A 27641-nucleotide genomic window follows, 5' to 3' on the forward strand; every position below is an offset into this window, starting at 1 on the left:
ACGAATGAAACACCCATGGTACTGCATAGCACGCCACTCCACAATAAACTTGATTATTATGGTAATTATATAAGTATAAAACACTTTAACATGAGGGCCTAGATTTATCATCACAATTGCTGTAAGTGCATTTACAGAAGTGGGAATTGGGACTCTGGCTATTCAAAGGCCAACCCATTGAGTTGATGGGAGTTTAGCAAAATTAGAAATCCATCTGGAGAAAAGGTAACTTTCTTACCATTGTGATCATAATCATTTTTCTTGTTCTGCTATTGATTTAGCTAAGGATGCTCGGGTCGCTTACGCCTTTACGCCTAAGGACAGCGAGGGAAGGGAGTGGTTGAGGCAGGATGAAAAGATAAAGGGATGGTGGGATAAGGGGGCGGAAGAGGAGGGTCGGTGATGAGTCTTGAGCCACCCTGAGCAGTAATGAGGAGGCAGTAAAAACGAGACGGCATTGTGTTGTACTTTAAGGTAGTTCATCTTTAAAATGAATAGTCCCTGAAGGGCCAGGTGGTTAATGCCATTTATTAATAGACAGACAGGACCAGCAGTTTGGGCTGTGGCCCTCTGAGAGCCCTTAGTTAGGATGGAGAGAGAGTGTGGGTGAGTGACGAAGAGACAAAGGGCGGGGAGGGGGAAGGGGGGCAACTGCAACTGAGCAAATGAAGGACAGAATGGTACAGAGAGATTGTGCTGGGCCTGTCTATTGATGCAAGTATGAATTATAGGGGTGTTAGGATGTTCCAAATTATTGATTAAGAATATTTTGATTAAAAAGTGATGGCATCTAAGGTGGGATCAACACTTAAATGACACTTCACCACAGTCCGTGGGTCAAAGGTTAGGGCTTATTTTGGATACCTTCATGACTTTATCATTAAAGGGCCAATCAAACATCAGTGGATGATATAGAGGAACAAATGATAAATGAACATGTCGCTCAGGTGATTTTGTCGTATTAACTCTAGGGAGCAGGAAGCGCAAGAAATGAACTGTGCCATTTCCATTTTGTATTGGTGACATAATGTTTCTGTATTTGTATATATATGTGCATATGTAAAAGAGCAGTGTATCTGTCCATCAGCCCAGAAGCAAGGAGCGTAGAGGTGTGTATGTCTGGTCCTGAGCCCACAGTGACCTGGCCTACTAATGAACTAACAGGCGTTACCTCCCTGTTAGCCCGCTCAGCGCCCCACCATTTGTCATAAACTTGGGGGAGCTGTCACAGGAGGGCTGAGGAGACGCACCGCACATCGGCAACATCAGTACAGCTGCCTGAGCCCAGCACTGAGCTGTTTTCACAGTGAGCCAGAGCATCTTTAGCTCCTTCCCAGGATGCCACACTGCGACAGCTCTTGCCAAATAGCTTTCATTACATGGGAAGTATCAGTCTTGATAAAAGATCCAAACCAAAGGACGAGAGGTGGATTTACTGTGCTGCTCCACCTGGGCTCTGATAATATTGTTGATGCCGAAAGTAAAATATCACTGCTGCCATTTGCACACATCTAAATCTCTGAGTTTAGACAGTGTCAGTGTGTAGCTAGCTGCAGGCCATATTGCTATTGATTGGTGGAATGATAGAACAATTTCTTACCTGATGTTGGAGATGCACCAGAGGCAATGGCATGGGGGAGAGAAAGAGAGAGAATTTGATTAGTGGTGGCCTTGTACTGTATACAGTACATGCTCAATAGGGAAGTATTAAGGGGGGCTGAGCACACTGCATTATTACACTACTGCAATCAAAGTCTGCAAACTCCACCCTGAAAATCAATTCAACATTTCCTCTGTGGTTTTACCACAGTAAGTGATGAAAAAAACACACCATGAGTGCAGTCTGACAGTTTTATTTAAAAGATCCCAAAGAGTAATTTAGTGTTCCATCCTTTCTAAGTGAACAGTAAAACAACATGAAACAAAACCCCACACAGAACTAAAACTATTTGCTTATATACATGTTGATGTGTGTGTCTAAATGTTGTAACTACAACTTCTTAGTTTAATGACTGAATGACTTTTATGATTTTTTTTTAAATAAGGCAGACTTCCCACTCACTTTTATATTATATATGTATTGTATATTCATGTTCCAGTCACAGTGATAAAGACAAAGACATTTTAAGCCATAAAGCCACCTGAATAGGAATCCTCATCCCCCTAAGCCACACTCCAATGCCCCTTACACTCCCCTGACACTCACTAAGGCTCTGAGTCAAAGTCTTGTCCTCATATCCACAGGAGCCTCCCACCACAAATGTGCTTTAAACACATAAATATTCATTAACATTGCACATAAACCCTACCCATACGCCAACAGAAGCAGCCATCTGCATTAACAGGACTCAAGCTGTGAGCTAGTCTCCATCCACCAACCCTCTTCATACGTATACACATCAGTGGGAGCCTGGGCAAAGCCAGATCCCAGTATCATTCCAAAGCAGCCTACACTTGGCAGGTTAGATGGTGAAAAGTATAGCTCGTCTGCTGATAGTACAGTAGCCCTCTGTCATATATAGCTTTTCCACATGATCTTAGTTTGGACTGTTTAGTGGGCGAGTGTTACTTTTATGCTAGTTTTTTTGAAAAATGCCTCCACACAAAGCTGTAGTTTGAAGACTATAGTGTTTGGTTTTGTTTGTGTATTTGGCTACTTGTTGGCCATATAAAAATATAAAGTGTATAATTTTAAATCTGTTCTTGTCAGTTCTTTCTTTCTTTCTTTCAGTTCTTTCTTCGCTTGTTTCTCCACTTGCTTCAACTCAGAGGCTCAGTGATTGTTCTCATAATTCATCTTTCACTGAAACGACTTGATCCAGTGTTATAATCAAGGCCAGCGCACTATAAATATATTTTTTTAACAAGATGCTTGAGGAAGGTCATGCAGGAAAGCAGTTGAAGACCTGTGGGAAAAAAGTTCGCCTTTACCAAAAAAGGCATACAAATTAGAAATTACGCAATTTTTTCAAGTAAGACCCAGCCACAGAGAAACCTAACCTCTGATCTGCCTCGACTCTTAAGTAAAGATCATCCTCTTTTTTTCAGACCCTGTCCCTCAGAGCTCTCTCAACTGACAGATTCTCTTCACAGATATAGCCTGTGAATCTCAAGCCAAATACTCTGTCACTAGAATGCTGTTTTTCCCACAGATTACATTAGGCTTGGTTTTAAACAGCCTGGCAAGAAGATATGAAGACACACACAAGATGATCACGGCTTCACCTATCAGTGGCCTGCTCTAAGAAGGCATAAACCGCTGCACGGTGAAGGGTTAACTTTCACTGAGCCCTAGCTTCCCATTTAGCCGCTCTGGAGGACTCCTATGTGTAATTATTTAAAGGTCTTGTATTACAGTCTACAACAGAAGCGAGCAGAGAGAGAGAGGGAAAGATAGAAGAAAGGATAGATGGATGGAGGGATAGAGGGAGGGATCAGGCGCCTGCTGAGAGAGAGTAAAGCCTTTCAAGTTGGTTCTATGCAGAAAGAGGGTGGGGGTGAGTTATATGATGTGTGTTACCTCCATGTTGCCATGCTGTGAGGCTGCAATAGTCTACAGCCAACAGCTGGCTCCTGGGATCAGCCACAGGGATGAACTAACTCCCTGTGAAATCAGAAATGAACCAACAGCACCACTGCGCACGCATGCGCACGTACACATATGCATCAGTGCTAGTCAGGCTGCTAATTATGATGCAACAACCTGGAGCTAGAATGCTCCAATGATGATAAACAAACAACATTTTGGATGGGGAGGGACGGATGGAGGGCTGGATGGAGAGAAGAAGAGAGGGAGGGAGAGGGAGTGTGGCAGTGCTGGGCAAATAAGACTCAGGGGCTTTTTTTCTAACATGAGATAGTTTCGGTTCTTTTAAAATGTATGTTTGAAGTTGGGGCTCAGCTGAACACAAGCTGTTTGAAAAAGACTGATGCAAGAGTGGAGCAGGAGATGAGAGAGAGGCCAAAAAGAGGGAGAGGGAACAGGGGTTGGGGGAAGACAGAACAGGATCCATGAGAGAAACATGCGCAGACATAGTGAGAGAAATATATGGAAATAGCATGAGGTTATATTGCAAGACAAGAAAATAAATAAAGACAGAAAGGAGGCCTCCAGTGGTACAAGTTGGATGCTGCAGCGAAGATTAAATATGTAGCTGATATGAGCTGAGATGAAAAAATTAACAGAGAAATCAAGGGCCAAAAAAAACGGGAGCCGAGGTGAAGTGGGACCCCTGTGTTGGGGCTCTAAAAAGATGCATTATTATTCTGCACCTTTCTGAAAAGGGACATAAAAAAGAGGCATAAAAAAAGAGAAGCATTGAAAGAATTCATAAAATCATAAAATCCGATTCAGTAGATTGTGCACCGATTCTGCTCTTGTTAAGAAGAACTCGCATGTGGGAAGGTCAAAGATGACAAAGTGTCTTTTTTTCCTTTCTACCATCCAAGGCCTTTCTACTGTCCAAAACACACACACACACACACATGAATAGACCCCATCACCCCCACCCCCAACACACACACACATTTCTGCGACACTTTAATCAGAGCGTGGCATGCTCTCAGTCCAGACAAAGCCCAATCAGGGCGGTGATAATTTGGCCTCTCCTTCAATCAGCAGCAAAGTAATTGCATCAGTCACAATCTCCATTTCATCTTTCATCTCTGTGTCAGGGTGGCGGACAGGAGACAGAAGGACACTCTGAGGCTCAGACCTATCATTAAAACAGACAACCAGCAAATCCAGGAGAATGGACAAGGAGAACAATACAACAAATTGTTGTCATTTCAGTGATGCTCACTCAAGTTCTCCTTAGCATGAAAGTTCATGGTGAAAACTGTCTCTCTGGTCTCTTTTCCTTATGGCATTTATGGAACATGGCATTACTGCAGAACCTTCCTAAACTACAAAGTGTTTCACGAGTGGACGTAAGAATTGAATACCTAAATAAAAAAACAACAAAATACAACAAAATAATTAAAAGAGATTAGAATTAAAACAAAAAGTAAAATACAAACAACATAAAATTATTGTAGAAATAAGGGGAAAAAATGCCAGTTAGGTAGGCTTTAGATAAGAGTAAACTATCAGTGGAACTCATCAGTGAAAATACAAGAAAGCATGCTGTGATCTATCTGATCAAAGTCTTGGGTTTCAAAATGTATGATGATAGCAGTAACAACAATTCCCTCGTTGTAATCCATACAATAAAGGAAGACTTAACATGAGAAAGACTAAGATAAGGGAAGACAGTGACAGTGATTCAAAATGAGCAAGTGGAAGAAAAGAGACAGAGAGAGAGAATGAGGGGAGAGAGTGACAGGTGAAGGAAAAATGCATGACTTCTTGTGACTTTTGTTATCTTTTGGCAAAATTAGTTATATATATGTTTTGCATGCAGCGTAATGCACATGTCATGTAAGTGAAATTGGCCGGTGAATGATTAATGGGACATTTGAAAATTTCATAGGGAACAGAGGCTAGTGAGAGACAGGAATCTATTATATATTAAAGATCAGGGCAGACCAGAGGATGAGGATTCACTCCTGGATCTATAGCTGTTACCTCCTCATTTATAGAGAATTAGCTTGAATGCAAATTATTCATTTCACATAATGTAGTCACGTTCAAATAGCGAGGTGTCAAGTCTGACTTAAAAAGGCCACAAGAATGGGATTCCCTGCTGGACTGAGGCAGTCCCTTACCTCGTTTGAAGAAAACAAACACATTTGTCAGTGGTGTAAAGGAAATATAGCTGATCAGTGTCCAATGCACAAAGCAGAACTGAAATACTTCATAACACTATTTTTAAAAGAAAAAGAGTTTCCATCTTGATGCCTGGACAGCGAAATTCCAAGCATATATGCCAAATTGTTTAGAGGTGACACACACACACACACACACACACACGCGCGCGCGCAAGTACATCTGTTCTCTCCTGTCCATACATAACAAAATACAAGAAGAGCTTGTCTCTCATTCAGAACTAATGGATCCATGCTGGGCAGCCTAGATAAAAGCAGACAGAAGGATCAATTTAGATAATCTATGAAAGTTATTAGTAATGACATTTATGAATATTTTATGGAAGGTAGAGAATGTCATCATAAATTTTTATATAAGGAAATGAGGCAGGAATATAAAACAAACAGCATTAAACATTGAACGTGGCCCCCATGTCAAAAGGATTGTGGGCAGAATAACGGGTGAGTTAACAGGAAAGAGTCCTAGCCATTCCTGCCTCTTTGTAGAGATGGAAAGGTCAAACCAGTGTGCCTATGCACTATGTTGGAGATATGTGTGTGTGTGTGTGTGTGTGTGTGTGTGTGTGTGTGTGTGTGTGTGTGTGTGTGTGTGTGTGTGTGTGTGTGTGTGTGTGTGTGTTTAAACGTTCCTAGAAAGTAAGAGCCATCATTATTTATTTATTGATTCGATCTGTCCCCACAAGTTGTGTATGTTGAGTACTGCACCCAAAACAAAAGCCAGGTAAATGTTTTACATTTAATATGCTTTGTCCCGGCATTTGCAGCAGTTTCATGTACCACGCAGAGCAGCAGAGGAGCCAGTCGGAGCACCGTGGCTCATACAGCCGGAATACATTCAACCACATGGAGACAAGTGACACCTGATCCACCACTTCAGACTACACCACGGCTGACTCCGAGCATGTCTACTGTCTTGTCTTTGTTCTCCTGATTGGCAGTATATCTTCTGCATGCACTGGGTGTATTAAGGACGTCTCCTCATTCCTAAAAAGCTCGTACTACCGATGCTCAGGGCTTTCCGGAGTCTTCTCTGTCTTCTCCCCACCTTGTGCTCACCTTTCTTCAATACATATTTACATAACAGTGAACAGACCAGTGTCCTCCTGTGTTATATCAGGTGAGGTCTGTAAAAAGCACAGCTGATCCCTGGCACAGATGGCCTGGCATAGGTAGAAATAAAGAGATATTGCTCATTTCCATTGGGATGACACTCAAGCAAAGACAGTGAAATGCACTATAAATATAGGTAGAGGAGCTGACATTTTTACTCCAGACCATAGTCAAAGTGCAGCAGCCGAGGTAGTGCGTACTGATGTCCTTGCCTCAGTTAGTGTATATCACTTTAAAGAGGCTATATTTTGCCAGTTACCGCTGACGTGAGCAGATTTTGTAGGGACAGGAGAGGCATGGAACATCTGGATAGCGTTTAGGCTGTTTATAAAGACAGGAAGTCCTCTCTGACCTGTTTTTCACACTTCATTTAATGCTATGGATTGATGTCAAATCTGTGTGTGTGTGTGTGTGTGTGTGTGTGTGTGTGTCTGTGTGTGTGTGTGTGCCTGCGCTCGTGTATGTAGATTAGGCTCATGTACACACATTACCATAAGGAGGAAAGGCTGTCATGCCATAATTCACACATATGCCCACACACACACACCCCACTGTACACGCTCAACAAAAAGCTCTACATTTTAACTACACTTGACATCCCACAACTTAACATCTCTGGGCAGCCTAATTATTGTCCATACGCATGCAGCTCTGAAGGAGTGTGCAGCTTTGGAGTGTCTTTCCTTCTGTCAGTGACAGTTGGTTTGTCAGGGGCCAGGCAGAAGAATAGCATGCGGCCAGGGGGAGGGGATTAGCATTCACATGGCACCTGTTGCCAGCCAGTGTGCCCATGCTGGCTACAGATAATTACAGTGATTTTGTGGAGGAGAGGAGTGCAGGGGTAATTGTAGTCTTGGCAGAGCAAAGGGAGAGGAGAGAAAGGAGGACAGCACTTTCACTATCTCATGCCACGTTGACGAACATGCCCGTTCGTGTGCGTACACACACGGATATAATACCGGCTAAAGCTGAGGGACACACACACACACGCGCGCATACACACACACACACGCAGGCATACAAACACATACACACATATAAAAACCATAATTAAGTCTTGGTTGCCATGGCGACACATTGCTGGACGGATGATAGTGTTAGGCTGAAGCGGTGCAAACATTTAGAATGGTAATCAGAAGACCTAATGGCACTGATGTCTGCGGGGCTGCTGTAAGTAGACCTGCCAGGACTCTCAGCTCTCCGCTATTGATATGCTTAAAAAAAAAAAAAAACCCTCAGCCATAAAACACTTGCCTCTGCTCACTCACTTAGCAGGCCTGTTGTGCCATCACTTCAGCCATTACAAATTATGTTATTTAGTAAACGTCTGCTGCGACACCCGAGGGATGGTAGCGGGGGTGGGAGTAGGGGTGGATGAAGGGAACATATAATATTACATAAAGCATTAGCACGGTGTAAAGCTTCAATGATTGGTGTTAAGGTTTTCATTACACAAAATGAGTAATTGCTTGTCATTTGGAGCTGGCATATCCCACAATCATCCTCACTTCTGTGCCATCAATCAAGCGTTTAAGTGCTGATGACTCGGCTCACATTTAAAGCAGGGCAGCCGAGCCACAATGCACTGGGGAAACTCATTGTTTGCTTCGTTACTCCTCGGAGCTCAGCTACTGCGTGTGTGTGTGTGTGTGTTCCTGTGTTGGTATGTGTGTCTTTTGTCTGTGTGTGTAGTTAAATGTGCTTGTGTGCGGTGCAGAAATAAGATCGGGATGTAGTCTTGCTTTCCTGAGTAGCACTTCATTGCTCAGTTCATAATATGTCAGTCAGTGCTGTGAGGTAGCTCACAGATCATACCTGGGGGCAAAGACAATAACTGTACAGTAGACTCATAGTGCACGAGTTCTGCTTGTGTGTGTGCATGTGTGGGTTTACACGTTTGTGTGTGTGGTCCGCGCACGAAAGCAGACAAAAACCTACTGGGTATAACTTTAAAATTTCATAAGATCCTCATCAACTGTAAAGTACTGACAAACAGCAACTCTCAGACTTCATTTGGATGATGCTGCTGTAGCGGGGCCGCATATTTGCCTCATCTGTACCCATAAAACTCAGTGATGGGTTGTGGTGAGTTATAATTGCTTGTACCCTCGCTCTTGACCAGCAGCACATGAGGGAAACAGGCACTCACACCCCGACACACACACACACACCCTCCTCCGCAATCTGGAGGAGAGCGGCAGAGGGCAGAGTGGGACAGGAGATGAGTAGGAGGAGGGGGGGGGGGGGGGGGGGTGGGGGGGGGCGAGGAGAAGAAGAAGCACATCACGCCAGTCAACCAAATGATTTGCTCAGTAAAGTAAAACTCAAGTGGAACAACAGCTAACTCTCCAGTCGAATCTGAGCCATCATCTCTCCCTCCCCTCACCTCTTGTCTCCCTCCCTCATACCCCCTTTGCTCCCGATTCCCACCAAATCTCAAGCTTGGTTTGACAGCAATAAAGTGTGCTGCTCAGGCAGGGAGAGCTAGTAATATACTTTTTTCATACAGATCATTTTGGACTGAGATATAGCAGAAGGCAGAAGATGAATATAGGGTAGAAAACGATGACAAGGAATGAGTCACAAACTACAGAGAAAGACAAAGATGGATGGACAACCTGGAACTTACACAACAACACATGGAATAATTTAAGACAGTATTAGTACAAGGATGTATAGTACTCTAGACTACAGCCAATAAGCAATCACCATTCATATTTTGTGAATGCGTAAAATTGTAGCTACCTCTTTTGCAGTAACCGGCTCAGTCAGCATCTCTTCTCAGCTTTGTTGTGCGGTGTGCAAGCTGCTCCTCTTTGTTTATCCACTATGCACTAGCACCATGTTGAGAGATGTCTGAAAAGTTATTCTGCTGCTGTGAGAATGGCGGATAGACGGGCAGACGGGCAGGCAGCATGAAACTGAGCTAGAGCCCAGGGCCAGGGCAAAGTAAACAGGTATTCATAGCCAGTGCAGGGCCAAAGCTGAGGCAGAGAGAGATCAATAGCTTAATGGAATTAGCCTGGCTTGGAAACATGACTGCCAATCATATTTACTGAAAGCTGTTTATGTTTGCTATAAAGCCCAACTCAATATTTAAAAGCTATGCACAGAAACTTGTCCAACACAAAGAACAAGATCCTCATTGTGCTTTAACACAACAGCAGATGTCTGTGTTCATTTAACTCTGAAGGAATACCAACAAGATATAAGACCCTATTATGTTCACTGTCAGGTCGAAGGCTTTTGTTGCCCTCATGCAGTATGTCTTATCTATGGTATCAACTAAGAGGTTTATATTAAAGTTAATTGAATTCATTGCCTGGACCCATTCCCACTGCAGGCTTCATCTTAGGACCTTCATCAACAACAATGTTCTGCTTATAAAAGTCAAGTATAAGTGCAAAAAAACATGGACTACCCACACCCATAAGGGGAGAGGACTTGCTAAATATCTGATTTTGTTGACCCCTCCTGACACGGACGCGACGCTTACATCTTCCTCTGTTAAAGGGAAAGATGTTTTCGCCTGAGCTTCATTGATATGAACAAAAAGTGGTAACTAATGACTAAGATCCTGTACTGCAGCTCATGAGCCAGTGAAACCAGCCTGCAACCAGAGAGTAAATTCCCCTTACCCCTTACTGAAGTCAGCAGAGATGTGACACACTGAGACACCCATACTGTACACAGATATAAATACATCCCTCCACACACCCACACACACACATATACACAAAAAGCCAAGCTCACCACAGGGATGGCGGGTGCGGCAAGCGATTAAGGGCGTGGAACAGATGCCCACCTGCTCCCCCTGAACCTGGCCATGCCTCGGCTATGCCAGGGTGCCCAGGGTTGCCCCTGGGTGCCTTAATACACTGTTTCCATCTGTTGCCTGGAAAGTGAAGGGCAGAGATGTCCAAGTGCATGGGCATTACCCCCCACCCCTCCATCTCCCTCTCTCTAGCTCTCTCTCACTCTGCCTGCCAGCCTGCCATCTCTGTTACATCCACCTACCAATCCTCTGTGAGAGGAAAATTGTACATTATTGGAATAACACAATGTCTGACTCTTCCCTTCAAGCCATCACACCAACTAAGCAGAGTCTCCAGCTTTCAGCTGACAGACCAGTTCTGTACATAAAGCATAATGATGGCATGAAGGCAGGGAGAGAAGAGAGGAAAAAAGCTGCCCCATCATGTCTTCTTTGATTTAACTCAATCTCATTCATTTATCAAAGACAGGCTTGTATTTGGACACTGAACAAAACATCAGCAAGATGGGAAAAAGGGCTGCCCATGTGTAGAGTGCAGTTTGTTTACAGATGGGATAAAACATTGATAACTACATATAGTGTGCTGAACTGCTTGTCTGTCAAATAACAATGATTCTGGATTTTTTTTTTCTCCTTTGCTGCGGTTGTAAATGATTATGATCAGCACAAAGCCTGCCTTTATTCTAATTACCTTGTAAATAAACTTGCTTGTCATTACTTTTCAAACCAATTACAGGCTGCCTAATGGAAGCGCTTAATTAGCAGACACTCTACCGGAAAAAAAGAAAGAGACAGGGGGGAAGAAAAGGATTGAATAGAAAAAAAAGGAAAAATGCTGGTGGGGGGAGGGACTGTATTCACTGTGTAATTATACAGTCATCAGATGTTTTTTTTTTTTTTTTTTTTCATCTCCTCTGCTGTTTTGCAACGGTGCCACAATAGAGGTTGGACCTCTCTCTCGCCTCTCTGTCTGTTAAGCGGGCAGCTGACAATGGAGCACTCGGCAGGCGGTGACCCAGACCCCCTAATAGTGCTGTGGCAGCCGTAGCCCTCACAGCTGGAGGACAGGAAACAGCAGAATACTGCATGTTGGCCAGCCCACCCGCCCCCACTACCCCACTCCTATATATCTCCAGTACACCCTCCTAAACACCCCATCATCAACCCTATTCACCCTGATGCAATCCATGCAACTAAAGACATCTTCTTCCTGCATAATAATGTCATCAATGCCATCTGAATACGGTTACTTTTGGTAACAGTATTAGCATGTTTTCATTTCCTTGTATTATTAATTAACCGTTTGGGATTGGGATTTTACCTTGTAGACTTTGCTCTCTAAGACATTATGTAAGACAAACAAAATAAAACTGACTTATTCGCTGACGTTGACACTGCCATGTTTAGGATAATGGCAAGCCTTTCTATAAACTGTCAAAGCTAGTCACCATTATTATAATTAGAAGACAATTTTCCTTGACAGAGAGCTTTGTGAAAGGGGAATGCCTCTTTGTCATTAGCAGAAAATGTTCCAGCCCTAGTAACTGCGTCCTGAAAGCACCGTGACTAAGTGACAGAAGAAACAACTGCCCAGTGTTTCCATAGCATCCCTAAAGCATCTTCTAATGAAAGAGGCAGAAGGTAAAGCAATATAAATATAAATCCATATAGAAGACAATGGAATATTGCACTGCACTCTGTACCATTGGTGGGCTAGTAAATGGGAGTCTCAAAACCATGCGTGCGGCTGTTAACTGTGACATGTATTCCCCCATTACAGCCTCAAAGACGCTCAGAGTAAGTGTGAAATGCATTAAGGAAGAAAGAGGAAAACAGCTGTAACTATCTCCAAGCTGACAGGAGTGCTGGCCTATTCCATGGAGGAAAAAAAAAAAAAAAAAGTTCCTTCAGCCGTGCTGTTATCAGGCACAGTCCATCTGACTGGGGAGGTTGGGGGAGAGAGGGGCGAGGGGTGTGATTACAGCCATGTTAAGACCTGAGAGAGAGATCTGTACCCACAGAGATTAGACACTCGTCATTCACAGAAAGGTAGGAATGGAAGGATAGAGGGATGAGGGGTAGAGGAATGGCAATGGAGGTGGCAGCAGTTTTACACTGGTGATTGGGGTTTAATATAAGAATTCTGCCAGCATAATTGCGTTTCGGCCCTTATCCTCGGCTGCATCAGGCCTCGTTTGGCGACAGTTTCGGGTGCCTTATCTGCTACCATTCTCTCCCTATCCGGACCCAATCAAATTTGCTCCGGCTAGCTAGGGACAGGCAGAGCAGGGAGGAATACAGCAATGATAAGGGGGAGAAACTTGTATTTTTTTATGTGTGAGGGGATTTTTTTTTTCTAATTTGAAATGAACAGTTTGCTTGGCATGCTTATCTTGCTTTCATTAGTGGGCTGTCATACTGTGAAGGCAGCCACAGAGTAAGGCAGGAGTGCAGGCAGGCAGGGGAGAGAGAAAACAGGCAGACAGGCTGTTAGAGGAGTAGGGAGTCATGCAGGTAAGAGAGGAAGACCGGCAGGAAGGGAAGGAGAGAGGCAGACAGCTGGCTATGGGAGAAACAGAGGCAGGAGTATAGACAAGATAATGTCAAGCTTATAACACATTCATAGTTTCCGAACAAGAGCTTGTTAACAGCAACATGTCACAAATGCCTTACAAATTGAATGATACGGTAACCTGATGAAGGCTGACATTAGAAGTGAATCTATATTTGTGAATGTGCCAAGTATAGTCAAGAAGTGTCACCCTGAAAAAGAAAGAAAGTGGACCTATAGAAAGCTGATAATACAGTAGGTCAAAGTTTGACCAGATTATTTTTTATTTATTTATTATAATTATTTTCATTACAAGTTAACCAATTAATATTTTGGTCCATAAAATGTCCAAAAATGGTGAAAAATGACGATAACTGTCTTTCAAAGTCCAAGGTGACGTTCTTAAATGTCTTCTTTTGTCCCAACTTATGACCCAAAGATATTCAGTTTACGATCATAGAAGACTAAATAAACCAGAAAAAATTCACATATGAGATGCTGGAAATGGCAAATTTGGATATTTTTTTCTATAAAAATGACTCAAAGTGATTAATTGATTATCAAAATCATTGCAGATTCATTTTCTGGGAATCAACTAATCAGCTCTAAACCAGATAGTCGATCTGTAAACAGTTCACCTCCATTTTCTCTTCTAAACATATTTAATATCCACTGTCATTGTTTGCAAATGTTTTGCCCCATCTCGTATATTTTAATATTGCTGTTCTGTCAGCTATTAACTTGGTGAATTCAATGTTACTATTATCAATATACAACTGAGGTTGTATGAATCTAGAATTTCTTACATTGTAATATCTGTGTTTTAGTAGTTTTGGTATTTGAGAGTTAGGGTTAGAAGATCAACTGCATTAAATCACAATGATGCCTGTTGACTATTAGCAGTCATAATATGATGTATCAGCCACCTACTTAGGGCCTTGAGCAGCACATAGCCATGCACCCACGCAACACATGTGCACACACACACACACACACACACACACGCTTAACTGTGCTATTGTGTAGGAGGTCTGTGAGCTGCCTGTGCAGTTTCCATTTTAAAATGCATTCTTCCTTGGACCATAAAAAATTGTCTCCTCCGTGCTCAAAATATTCCCTGCCATTTTCCTAGCATTAGTCACGGTCCTGTCTGAAGAGAGGGATGAGGAAAGCGCATAGGGTGGCAATGCAAATGCTGCATGTAATGCATGACTGTGTATGCTTGTGACAAGTCACAAAGAGCCATGTGCATGTTCGTGTGCATGCGTGTGCGTGTGTGTATGTGTGTCACTTTGCTACTGTACATGTAGAACAAGCAATTCTATTTTCATTGTTTGGTTAAATAATTCATTTAAGAGAGAAAAAAAAAAACAGCCTCTTGAATAGGAAAATTGAATAAGCACACATTGATAAATCCTCAAGTTAGAGAGAAGGCCTCGGGGCATAGAGATGGTTTTGAATTTTAAGGATAATTTGTGCAAAAGAAATACAAAACACAATGGAAAAACTGTGTGTTCTCAGATGTGCAGTAATGTAAGTGAACAAGTTTCAGCAGTCTTGGGTGAATCTCCCGTTATCATAATCTCAGCTCGGCTGATTGCAAAAGAAAAGTTGGTGTCTTAACATGCTTTATTACAAAGTAAATAGATTATTATCAGATTATTACTTTGTGAATTAATTTCACGGTGAAATAATAATACATATGTATACCATGTCATACTACACGTAGTACGTAAGAGAATACATATTTCAGAATAACAACAACATATTCAATTGTAAATGTTATATGCTGTAAAGTTTCTCTTGTTTTACCTTGAATCAAAGCCACAGTGTTTACTTTGTAGACTTTGCAGAGCCAAAAAGGTTGTGAACAGTAGTTGCAAACCTTACACAACTTGTTAATTTCATAGTTCTCAAAGTGAAATCGTGTGCAACTTGATGCAAGAGCAGTTCTACAAATAAAAGGGGGAAAAAAATGTGCATGGCATGTTATCAACAGAATGTCAGGGGGCAAATGCAGCATAGATTACAGAATGAATTAAAATGAGCTGAAATGAGCATGAAGTACATTTTTGTTCCTAGCCTGCAGTTTGTCTATATTTGGGCATAAGAACATTTAATAATGCAATCACGTTATGCAGTTGCACTTCAAAGTATTTACTGAATCATCGCCTGGGGTTAGGATTTAAATTCTGAATAAATGTGTTTATGGATGAGGCAGGTAGCGGTGGATCTAATCTGACAGAGTGGAACAGAGGAGCAGAATGTACGCTAGAACCAGGTGAAGGTTAGCATAGCCCCACAAGGCATCAATCTCCATGACAGAACACGACAGACAGATGGAAAGCAAGTGAGGCCCGGGATGGAGAGAGTAACTAAAGAGAGACTGATAGAGGGGGGAAAGTGAGAGCGAAGTGAGAGTGAAGGCGAATGTAAAAGGAGATGAGGGCTGGCTAGATCAATAGAGAAGTGTTGCCATGGCAACAGGTCATTGAGAACCATCATTGTCATGTTTTTTTTTTTTCTCTCTCTCTCTTTTTTTCAGCACCATCTTCACAAAAACAATAATGTGAAAACAAAATATAAATGAGAGGTGTCATTTCAAAAACTAAAATGGATGCAACACAGATACAATGAATGCACAAGCCTTGGTGCCTGAAGCAACATGACAGACCTTTAGCTGAGGATGTTTGATTGTAGGACTAGCAGCCATTTTCTGGTAACAATGTGTCTAGGCTTAAAGTGGGATTGCGGTTGGTAAATGGAAAGGTGAATGGATTAGAACGAACAATGTCCAATCAGACTAAAGAGGCCTCGCCTGCAATTTTAAAGGGAATTTTCTGTATGCAGTAATCACGCCTCAGACACCGACAGCAGATGTAAACACAAAACACAAATATAACTCACATCCCCACCGCACCACACACACACTGTGTAAACACCTAAAGCTAATTGCATACCCCCCCCCCCCCCGAAAAAATCAAATCCACACATCAAATGCCAACCCCAGGTGTGTTATTGGTGGCATAGAGACTCCCCACCGATACCTACTGTGGTTATTAGCTGAAAGAATTCATTCTGAGCGTAGGTCGTGTACAGCTGATGCTCTAATCGCCCTGGATCTATGCGATCCATTTTTCAGCTGGAGAGAAGCTGCCGTCTTCCCCGGGCCCAGATGGTGTCATTACTGTGGTAAGGCTGAGTGATTATACACCACTCACACTGGGAGAAACAATGGTTGAGACTTCTATAGGCATCTTTCCTGACACACACTCCCTCCCTCTCTTTCCCTTTCCTGTCTTCTCCCTTTTCTAACTCTTACTCTATTCTTTCTACTTTGCTTCATCATCTTATTTTCCTTTCTTCACCATCCTTCTATCTCTATATCTTTGGTCCCCTTCAATTTTGTCACGTTCATCCCATCATTGCCTTTTTTCCCTCCCTGACCCTCTTTCTTTTTCGTGGATAGATAATTAATACAGTTTAAAAAGGTGATTTGGGCACACACACACACACACAGCCACACACATAAAATGAACTTGCTCTCGTACACGCGCACACAGGCCAATCTCAGCTCAGTGGCAGGTTGAGATAGGGGCAGCTGACTGGAAGCCGACAGGGTGGCATGGTCACAGCGCATCAGCCGGAGCTTTTGTTGCCATGCAATCTTGTCAATCCCGGCTGGCAAGGAGAGAGCTGTGAGCGGAGTAATCTCTAAGACAAAGGTCAACAAGTTGAGAGAGTGACGGAGAGAGCCGTGACACACCTGTCACACCTCTGGCAGACCAGGAGTCAAGATGGAGGGGGTGAGAGGACAGAGAAAGGAGAGACGAAAGGAGGAGGGAGGGAAGGAGGGAGGATGCCGCGAGGAGGACTGAAGAAAAGAGAGAGAAAGGCAGCGAAGGAAAACATTACCAAGGCTAGAATCCCCCCCAAAAATATATGAAACGAAATAAAAGATAAAGGGAAGCAAAGGGAGCCAGTGGTTTGAAACACAAAGGAATGGAGTGAAGAGTGGGCTAGAGCTGCAGTCTGTGATCCGCTGGGAATTGGGGAGTGGGGAAAGGAGGGGAGGGGGAGGGGGTCAGATTTTGTTATTTTTCCCTTTCATGGTCTATTTGGTTTGCCAGACCATGCAGCTTAAATACCCTCCCTCCGTCCTCCCCTTACTAGCAGCAGTACAAATTCATGTTGGAGGCCAAAACACACGCGCACACACACACACATTCACACATGCATATACAGTAGATACAGTGTCACACATGTAAACACACACAGACGCATATATATGACGTCAGATGGACATTTAATGCTTCAGAATATTACATATATCTATCCATCTAGATATCTAAATTATTAATAAGAGTGGCGTTACACTGAGCATGTCCTGAGTGGTTAGGGACATGCCCCCACGCACGGTTACACGTATTACATAAAACACACATACGGTACACACAAGTACACACACAATCATACCGGTGCAGACACACATTCCCAGTTTTCCTTCTAAGCCATTTAATCCCTCATCGACCCACTCGCATTCTGGGACTTTCAGGGACTCTCTGTTGCGTGTATACTGTACATCTGAATAGACTTTTTTCAGACCAGCAACACATACTTCTCTTGGTCATATCATAAATCTATTTATCTAGTTTTCTCAAACACACTCCCCTTTTTCACTCTTCTCTTCACTCTCTCCTTTGTTGGCTTTTTCCAGTCACATAGGACCTTCTAGTCTGTTTCTTCACACCATCGATGCTCTCTCTCTCTCTGTTTTTTTTTTTTTGTTGTTGTTTTTTTTGTCAAAATTTCTTTATGCCTCTCTCAGTAATTCAATGTTCTGTCTTTGTCTCCCCCCTCTCTCTGTCCCCTTTACCCCCCTTCCGGTGACAGAGAGCCTTCCTCGTCTCCAGCCGAAGCCCACAGTTCCCTAGCAGCAGCATCTGCTTATATAACTCAGTTAGCTTGTGTATTTCAGATGCTGGTTTGCTCCTGGTATCCCTCATTTCTTTCCTTTGTTTTCTTGTTTCATGCCTCCCTGTCTCAGTTGTTCCCTCCCGCCATACACTCCACGTTTTTCCCCACTTGTCCTTCCTTTCCACACTTTCTCATTTTAGTGTCTTTTGGTATCACAATTGTCTCTTTTCTTTCCACATCTCTTAGCCTCGCTCCCTTGCTATCCACCCCCACCTATTTGCTGTCTGCACTCATTTTTATTCTCTCTTGTTCATCTCTGCTCTTGCTTCTCTTGTCACACTCCCTCCTTTTCCTTTCTTTCCTTTCTGTCTTTTTTCACCCTTCCCTCTCTCACACGCTCTCCTCTCTCACACCTCTTTCAGCATGTTGAGATGGGAATCGCACAATGCCAATGAGGAGGGGGTGGGGTGGGGGGGTGGGAGTGGTGGTGGGGGGGGCGACGGAGTGCCATTTCTACATAGTATTCACACTTGCACTGGTGAGGACGTGAGAGAACACTGCAATGTTTGGAGGGGAGAAAATATGTGGCAATATTTGTCACAGACACACAGCTGAAGGTTATTTGGTGCCACCAATTCACACTGATGTAACTCCAGAATATTCATGAGGATAAATAAAATTGCATTACAGCTATTGACAAACTACTTTGCATCCTAAAATCACACACACTTTAAACACAACCAAAGCCACCCATCCAGGGTGCAGTATTGCTGAGAAGAAGGCACCTCTGTCTCTACACGCGAACATGGCAAAGTGCCTAGACTTCTCATAAGGATGTGAGGAGCGAGGAGCGGTGCATGGGGGAGAAAGGAAAGAGAGAGAGGGGTAGAGAATTGGTAATGCACTCCCCCAGCATACAGTGATCCGCATGGAGGAGCCAGATAAGACACCCTGGCCCCTGCTCTGACTGCTGGAGTAAAGCCTCTCCACCGACGCAAGCAATGACTGCAAGGCTTTGGCCGACGCTTCGCTCTATCCATCTATAGCCCAGTGATGCCTCTATTACAATGGCTGCCCCACAGCTACGTGGGCCCGCGCCAGCTGCACAGGATTATAATTAGAGGAACCATGAAGTGCCCTGGACACTGGCAATTGATCTGACTGACAGTCCAATATTTCCACCAGGGAAATAAACCTTGGTTTGCCACTGAGGCAGGAGTGGGAATGGGGGTTGGGAGTGGGAGTGTTGTGGGTGTAGGGTGAAAGAGGGTGGAAAGTGAAATAGTAGAGAACTGGAGGGGGGATTTGTGAGAAAATTTCTCTGCTGCACTCTTTGTGTTTTCTACTCTCAGTCTAGGTTTGCAACAGAAATGGAAGGTTGATTGAGTGCACATGAGCATGTCTGTGCACAACAGTGTTTGTGCATGTTGGCATGTTTTTGTGTGTGTGTGTGGACGTGCTGTGGTGCTTTATGATTGAGACTGACTCCTCTCCCCACTTTAAATTCAAGCATTGCTTCCTCTTGCCTTTAAACAGCAAAGTATCTTTGTTGCAGCGAGTTACTTTTGCTCTTAATAATGTCTAGCCCTGACAAGGGTCTTCCAGCAGATATACGAGGAGGCGCAGCCGCAGCTGAAGAGTGGAACTACACTTAACAATGTCAAAGCCATCTGCTTTTCTATCTCTCAAAAAGCAATATGTTGTGTGGTGACAGTTTTCTATGGTAAGACTGAGTACTGTTTTGAGTAAATCCGGGTCAGCCTGACAAATACATGGGTTTGTGTCGACATTTTGGGGTTGTTCTAATGTTTCCTTATGTTGTTTCCTCTGAGGCTCTGGGGAGGCTTTCAGCTTGACAGCGTCACTACAGTTCCCACAAGTCTTCTGTTAGGTCACATGCCCAGAGAGAGACAGAGAGACAGCTGGAGAGAGAAATCAGAGAGAGCAGCAACTGAGAACAAGAATGGTAGATGAAGATAACTTAAGACAGATTTTAAGGCTGTGAAATGTTACGGTGATACACATTGGTCTTGAACATGCCTACATACTTCATAAATATACCTACTCCGGGTCTAGCATACCCACGTACTGACAAGTGTGAGTTTCTGTTTCATAATGAAATAGTTTACATGGCCATCCACACGTTTGGTATTATTGTATTTATATCCCTTTTCCTGTATTAAACCAGATGGTACTGTGGGAGGCACAATGCATTTCAAAATGGAAGCCTCTTTCATTAGCATACATACAGTATGGTACATATCAAACAGAATTTTTATATGGCAACCAAGTCATTAATGTACAGCGTTTTTTCACTCCGTCTACTTTCTTATGTTTTGTGCGTAGCATCATTAAAATTTGAATAAGAAAAAGATTTTTTGCTTCAATACCACATACTGTCTGACTGTGAAGTAATGTTTTTTATTCACAGACACAAGGCAAAAATATATGATCAATGCAGGCGTGTTGTTGAACATTGAATCAAAATTTAAATAATATTTCCGTTAAGTTTTTCAGCTTCGTATTAAGCATTACCAAGTTTATACAAAATATTTGCAATTAAATTTGAATTCATCTTAAATGGGGGGTTTTTTGTAAATCATTTACTGATACAAATTTTGCAGAAGAAACAGATTCAAAGGACAACATCCTAAAAACATCCTTAAATAAGCAGCTGTTCAACGTGCTGCATGTGATATGTGAAAAAAGAACATTATAATGACAGATTATGTTTTCAAAGATAGAGAGAGGAATAGAGATATTTGGACATGAATTGGAAGGATTGGGATGCTCTATCCTTCTGAGTTGAACCTTGTTCCAAATTCTGATGTGATTCAATATTGAAAATCTGCAAATATTTGGATCACAATTTGTTAATCCATTCACAAAAGACACTAGTACGCCTAGTGTTTCCATTCTGAAACTCTTACTTTGCAAATAGTCTAATTAGACTAATGTGTATTTACTTTTATTGTCTTTATTTATAACACTGTGCTGCTTTCAGCCAACATCTCAGATTTAAGACTCTTGCCTGCAACAAAAAACATCTTTCTGCACTGATTTTCTTTTTACTAACTCTGTAGGAGAGGCTGTAGACATGCATAGTCTCTGTATCATCTTTGTAGGATATAGGCATGTTTATTTATTATAACTGAACATTGTGATTTATTTTTATATCTCCTTTGTGGCTTTTTTGTTTTGTATGGGGTTTCTTCTTCTTATAATCATTTTATTTCATTTTTTCCCCTAATTTGTGCTTTAATCAAACTTGCTTTCTCCTCCCCTACCACACACCATTCCCCTCTTCTCCCATTTATCCCTCTATTTCTTTCCTTTTTCCCTCTGCTACCTTAACAGCATCAGGGCTATTCAAAGCAGGCAACCAGAGAGAGCTTCATGTGTCACCTGCCAGGGTGACAGTAATGCATTATTTCTTTTCATCTTCAAGCAATGCCTGCATTATCAGTGTATAAGATGTATGATGAGACAATATTAAGGGTCTCTTTCTGTCTTGCGAAATGAAAGAGGCCTCAGCAAAACAAACAATCTGCTCTTTCTTCTCAAGGCAACTGAGTAGGTATATCAAAGGAGAGTAAAAAATGACCACTCTGTGTGCCGTTTGTCTCTGCTGGGTCATAGAGGGATGAAATTCTACAGCAGGAGCACAGCGAGTGCGACTGCTCGCAGCCTCAGCTTCACTGTGCTATCCACGAGCATGACTCTCTGTTGAAATGTGTCTATGCTGCATGGAGCCATGAATGAGCACTGACACTATACAGGATGATAAAGCTTAGAGTAAGGCTTAGCAAGTATTGAAATGCTCAAGTAAAGCAGTCGACATTTTGGGGTTGTTCTAATGTTTCCTTATGTTGTTTCCTCTGAGGCTCTGGGGAGGCTTTCAGCTTGACAGCGTCACTACAGTTCCCACAAGTCTTCTGTTAGGTCACATGCCCAGAGAGAGACAGAGAGACAGCTGGAGAGAGAAATCAGTGAGAGCAGCAACTGAGAACAAGAATGGTAGATGAAGATAACTTAAGACAGATTTTAAGGCTGTGAAATGTTACGGTGATACACATTGGTCTTGAACATACCTACATACTTCATAAATATACCTACTCCGGGTCTAGCATACCCACGTACTGACAAGTGTGAGTTTCTGTTTCATAATGAAATAGTTTACATGGCCATCCACACGTTTGGTATTATTGTATTTATATCCCTTTTCCTGTATTAAACCAGATGGTACTGTGGGAGGCACAATGCATTTCAAAATGGAAGCCTCTTTCATTAGCATACATACAGTATGGTACATATCAAACAGAATTTTTATATGGCAACCAAGTCATTAATGTACAGCGTTTTTTCACTCCGTCTACTTTCTTATGTTTTGTGCGTAGCATCATTAAAATTTGAATAAAAAGAAGATTTTTTTACTTCAATACCACATACTGTCTGACTGTGAAGTAATGTTTTTCATTCACAGACACAAGACAAAAATATATGATCAATGCAGGCGTGTTGTTGAACATTGAATCAAAATTTAAATAATATTTCAGTTAAGTTTTTCAGCTTCATATTAAGCATTACCAAGTTTATACAAAATATTTGCAATTAAATTTGAATTCATATTAAATGGGGTTTTTTTGTAAATCATTTACTGATACAAATTTTGCAGAAGAAACAGATTCAAAGAACAACATCCTAAAAACATCCTAAAATAAGCAGCTGCTCAACGTGCTGCATGTGATATGTGAAAAAAGAACATTATAATGACAGATTATGTTTTCAAAGATAGAGAGAGGAATAGAGATATTTGGACATGAATTGGAAGGATTGGGATGCTCTATCCTTCTGAGTTGAACCTTGTTCCAAATTCTGATGTGATTCAATATTGAAAATCTGCAAATATTTGGATCACAATTTGTTAATCCATTCACAAAAGGCACTAGTACGCCTAGTGTTTCCATTCTGAAACTCTTACTTTGCAAATAGTCTAATTAGACTAATGTGTATTTACTTTTATTGTCTTTATTTATAACACTGTGCTGCTTTCAGCCAACATCTCAGATTTAAGACTCTTGCCTGCAACAAAAAACATCTTTCTGCACTGATTTTCTTTTTACTAACTCTGTAGGAGAGGCTGTAGACATGCATAGTCTCTGTATCATCTTTGTAGGATATAGGCATGTTTATTTATTATAACTGAACATTGTGATTTATTTTTATATCTCCTTTGTGGCTTTTTTTTGTTTTGTATGGGGTTTCTTCTTCTTATAATCATTTTATTTCTTTTTTTCCCCTAATTTGTTCTTTAATCAAACTTGCTTTCTCCTCCCCTACCACAAACCATTCCCCTCTTCTCCCATTTATCCCTCTATTTCTTTCCTTTTTCCCTCTGCTACCTCAACAGCATCAGGGCTATTCAAAGCAGGCAACCAGAGAGAGCTTCATGTGTCATCTGCCAGGGTGACAGTAATGCATTATTTCTTTTCATCTTCAAGCAATGCCTGCATTATCAGTGTATAAGATGTATGGTGAGACAATATTAATGGTCTCTTTCTGTCTTGCGAAATGAAAGAGGCCTCAGCAAAACAAACAATCTGCTCTTTCTTCTCAAGGCAACTGAGTAGGTATATCAAAGGGGAGTAAAAAATGACCACTCTGTGTGCCGTTTGTCTCTGCTGGGTCATAAGAGGGATGAAATTCTACAGCAGGAGCACAGCGAGTGCGACTGCTCACAGCCTCAGCTTCACTGTGCTATCCACGAGCATGACTCTCTGTTGAAATGTGTCTATGCTGCATGGAGCCATGAATGAGCACTGACACTATACAGGATGATAAAGCTTAGAGTAAGGCTTAGCAAGTATTGAAGCGCTCAAGTAAAGCAGTATGTGATGCTGGCAATGCAGAATATTAATAAGATGAGTAATAAAGTGAATTGAATCCCAAGATTTTGTGTTACTGCGCATTGAATCATTGAGATTGTCAACAAGTTCTCAAAATTGTATGACAAAATGTATTGTTTATAACTGTCGTTTAGAAGTGTTTTCTGATCTGCAGCACATCACTTACAAATTACAATAAAAAAAAATATTTTTATAATGTGACAACACTATTGATTAGGTTTAGGGGAAGATTCTGGCTTGGGTTAAAACAAGTGCTTTGTTACGGTTAGAGAGACACTATGGTTTGGGTTAAAATTAAATACTTCCTTAAGGTTAGGGGACCATCATCATCATAGTTACATTAATAACCACATGGTTAAGCTTAGGGAATTATCATGGTAATAAAAGAAACCAATGTTGACTGTTTGTTGGAACTGGGATACTAACAGCGATCCCCCATATTTGTCTAGGTGAATGTTTTGTTGACCCAACCATCCACCCCGACTTTGTCACTCTATAATAACATCATCTCATTTCCTCCTTTGCTCCCGTCATAAGGTTATAATTACTACAGCCTCTAGAGAGCTTTGTCACTTGAACGTAAACATAGGTCGCTTTGGGGCACTTGCTGAAACGACTGATTCTTTCCTTTTTCTTGGGAGGACAGTTTCGATGATTCAGTGCACGGTAACACAAAATCTTAGGGTTCAATTGATTTTATTACTTATCTTATTCATATTCTGCATTGTCAGCATCACGGAGTGCTTTACTTGTGCGTTTTGATACTTGCTAAGCATTACTCTAAGCTTTATCATCCTGTATAGTGTCGTTGCTCATTCATGGCTCCATGCAGCATAGCCACATTTCAAGAGAATCATCATACAGTATATCACCAGTGTCAGCATTATGCATTCCCCTCTCAGTCAGAACCCATATCTTTTCAGCGCCAATCTTTAGTGGTATTAAGAGTACAAAGCATTTAAAGAATCTGAACTTAATGAAGGAAAGCCTTAGTTCAGGCAGAGCACTGAAGTTGTGCTCGTGTTAGCTGATTGGCATCAGGTGTCACAACATCACTGGCTGACTAGTAACAATCATATTCATACAAGTGTTTTAGCTCACTATTACTCTGATGATTCTCCAACGCCAGATTGATGACGCATCTCCCTCCAACACCCCAACTGCTTCGTCATGTCATTGAATCTTTGGTGTTGTTATCTTGTTAAGCTCTATGTTCATGTATGTTTATGCATATCTGCTGCTGTATTCTTAAGTGTTGGGGAATTAGTTCTCCAGCAGAATATTTGCTTTGCTCGGATTATTTAAGAGCTCCCTCAAAGAGCACAGCCTTTTCCACTGAATCTAACTGTGCAACCATTTGCAATAAATGGTCAACTCTTTGACGTAAGTGTCTCTGACTGAACTAAAGGTAGTGACATTTTCTGACCACAAAGCTTGCGCATGTAGCAACTGGCTGTGCAGAGCTCGGGGTCTATTTGTCGGGAACAGGGCATGACTATAAAGGACAGAGCTGTCTTTCTGCATTAAAACAAAACACACAAGAATAGGGGGCTTTCCACGTGAATGAGTGGGGGGAAAGTGATTTAATTTCTCATTCAATGTGGTGGGTTGGAAAAAAAAGGGTTCAGGGGGCGAGTGAGAAGAGAAAAAAAGCTGGATTGAAATTAAGGCATGGAAACCTTTTGGCTAATTATAAAGCATAAGCTTAATTGGAAACCAAAACGGTTATTTCATATCCATAATCCGGTGAATGCATTTTTATCTATTTTTTTCTATCTGCTCTATTTATGCAGATCTAGGTTTTAATGAGCCTCTCTTAAAAATTATGCACAGAGAGCAAGGCAGTCTGATGGAGAATGGGTTAGTAAAAGTGCATTAATAAATTACCCTTCCTGTCTGTATTCATTCTTGTCAGGAACTACTTTACGCTTGCTGATAGTACGCCTTCATTCCAGCTTGGAGTACGGTCTAAACAGGAAGGTGGGGCAGATTAAATCCCTTTTTATTTATTAGACATAGACGTTTTAATAATATCGGTTTATTGGAAAGCCAACACTGTATTCAGCTGTTTATAATGCTCTCACACTCTGTTAATGTATAGAAGGGCTATCTGCCGCTGAGCAGATATATTACAGTGGAAGATACCTCCCATGCAAGTTATTACAAACACTAAACCATTAGCTGGTGGGGCTCACTCCTCCTTCACTCTCCTGATCTCCTCACTGTTCTCTCTCTCTCTCTCTCTCTCTCTCTCTCTCTCTCTCTCTCTCTCTCTCTCTCTCTCTCTCTCTCTCTCTCTCTCTCTCTCTCTCTCTCTCTCTCTCTCTCTCTCTCTCTCTCTCTCTCTCTCACACACACACACACACACACAAACACACAAACACAGAGCAGCACAATGCTGCGCATAAACAACCACGCACACAACTATTTATAGCGCATTACCATAACAGTGACCTATTTGTTTGGTTACTAAACTGTCTGGGCTACACATCTTATAGAGCACACAGTATGTGCTGAATATTTGAGATTAAAGTAGACAGTGCATTATGAGGTGCATGTCAGAGAAATTTGATTTTACATCCACCGGTTTAAAAACTGCTACCTTGGCCTCAAATGGAGAACAAATCCTTTGTCCATCGCCTATTGATACAGAATCCAGATACTGGATGACTGTACTTTATTTAAGCAGGACTAATATAAAGGAGTCCTGTCTGGTCTTAGACAGAGTGTTTGTAGGCTACGTTCTGGCTCCAGGGAAGCCTGCGGCGCTCTAGCACCCACGGTCCCGAGAGGAGTGCCACCACCACTGAGTGAGGAGAAAAATGGCTTTGAGACACAGAGATGGAAATATGTAGAAAAGAGGTAGGGAGAGAGGAGGACACAGAGAGTGAGAGAGAAAATGTGAGATTGAGTTAGAGAGAAAAGAAGAATGATGAATAGAAGACAGGAATGTGCATTGAGACAAGTCCTTAAAATACATCTGTCCTTAACATAAAGACAGGATAAGGTTAGATATATACAATAGCATATCCCCAGTGATTTACAGTACTCAGAAAGGTTGCATAATGCATAATCATCATAATACTCAATAATTAGGCCAACAAAAAAACACACAATGTGGACCAAAAATGTTTAGCCTGTCAACAGCACAGGGAGAGCTGAAAAATACCGTTACAGCCAGGCCCACATGGGTTCAGGTAATTCAAAGGAGTTTGGCAGCATGACAAAAGACATAAATCAAAAGTATGTATTTTGGTTTATACAAAGGCTGAGCTAAAATTACAGGTCAGAAAAGCAATTACTCTTTTCTGAGGCTGTCAAATCGAATAAGAAATGTGTTTTAGACAAAAGACGGAAAGAAGTCTACTAGATGGGTGTCATAACACGCTGCAGTTTTGCCCTGAGGTGGTAAGAATTGTTTTGCCTTGCAAAAAATATTTTCTTTATTTTGCATTTTTCACAGCAAACAATCTACAGCTCGTATCACATACATTTCATTCAGGTCACATGTATTGAATTGTGAACCATTCCAGCGCTATTACATATTCTCCCTCTCTCCCCCTCTCTGTCTACTACCACTACTACTACTACTACTACTACCACCACTACTACTAAA

The 27641-nt window shown here is 41.8% G+C and overlaps 1 protein-coding gene across 10 annotated transcripts in view; it reads right to left on the reverse strand.

Moving 5' to 3' along the window:
- Positions 1–27641, reverse strand: part of celf5a (cugbp, Elav-like family member 5a) — a 192057-nt gene that overhangs the window by 128429 nt on the left and 35987 nt on the right. Inside the window, exon 1 of one of the 10 annotated variants that reach the window (XM_042415897.1) lies at positions 9622–9675. The exons of the other annotated variants lie outside the window; for them this stretch is intronic. Within the exon in view, the coding sequence (XP_042271831.1) occupies positions 9622–9651 (30 nt within the window). The 5' untranslated portion in view covers positions 9652–9675. Of the gene's footprint in view, positions 1–9621; positions 9676–27641 lie in introns of those variants that run through there. 10 annotated transcript variants of the gene reach the window in all.

This window comes from Thunnus maccoyii, chromosome 7, assembly GCF_910596095.1.
Source record: "Thunnus maccoyii chromosome 7, fThuMac1.1, whole genome shotgun sequence".
NCBI lineage: Eukaryota > Metazoa > Chordata > Actinopteri > Scombriformes > Scombridae > Thunnus > Thunnus maccoyii.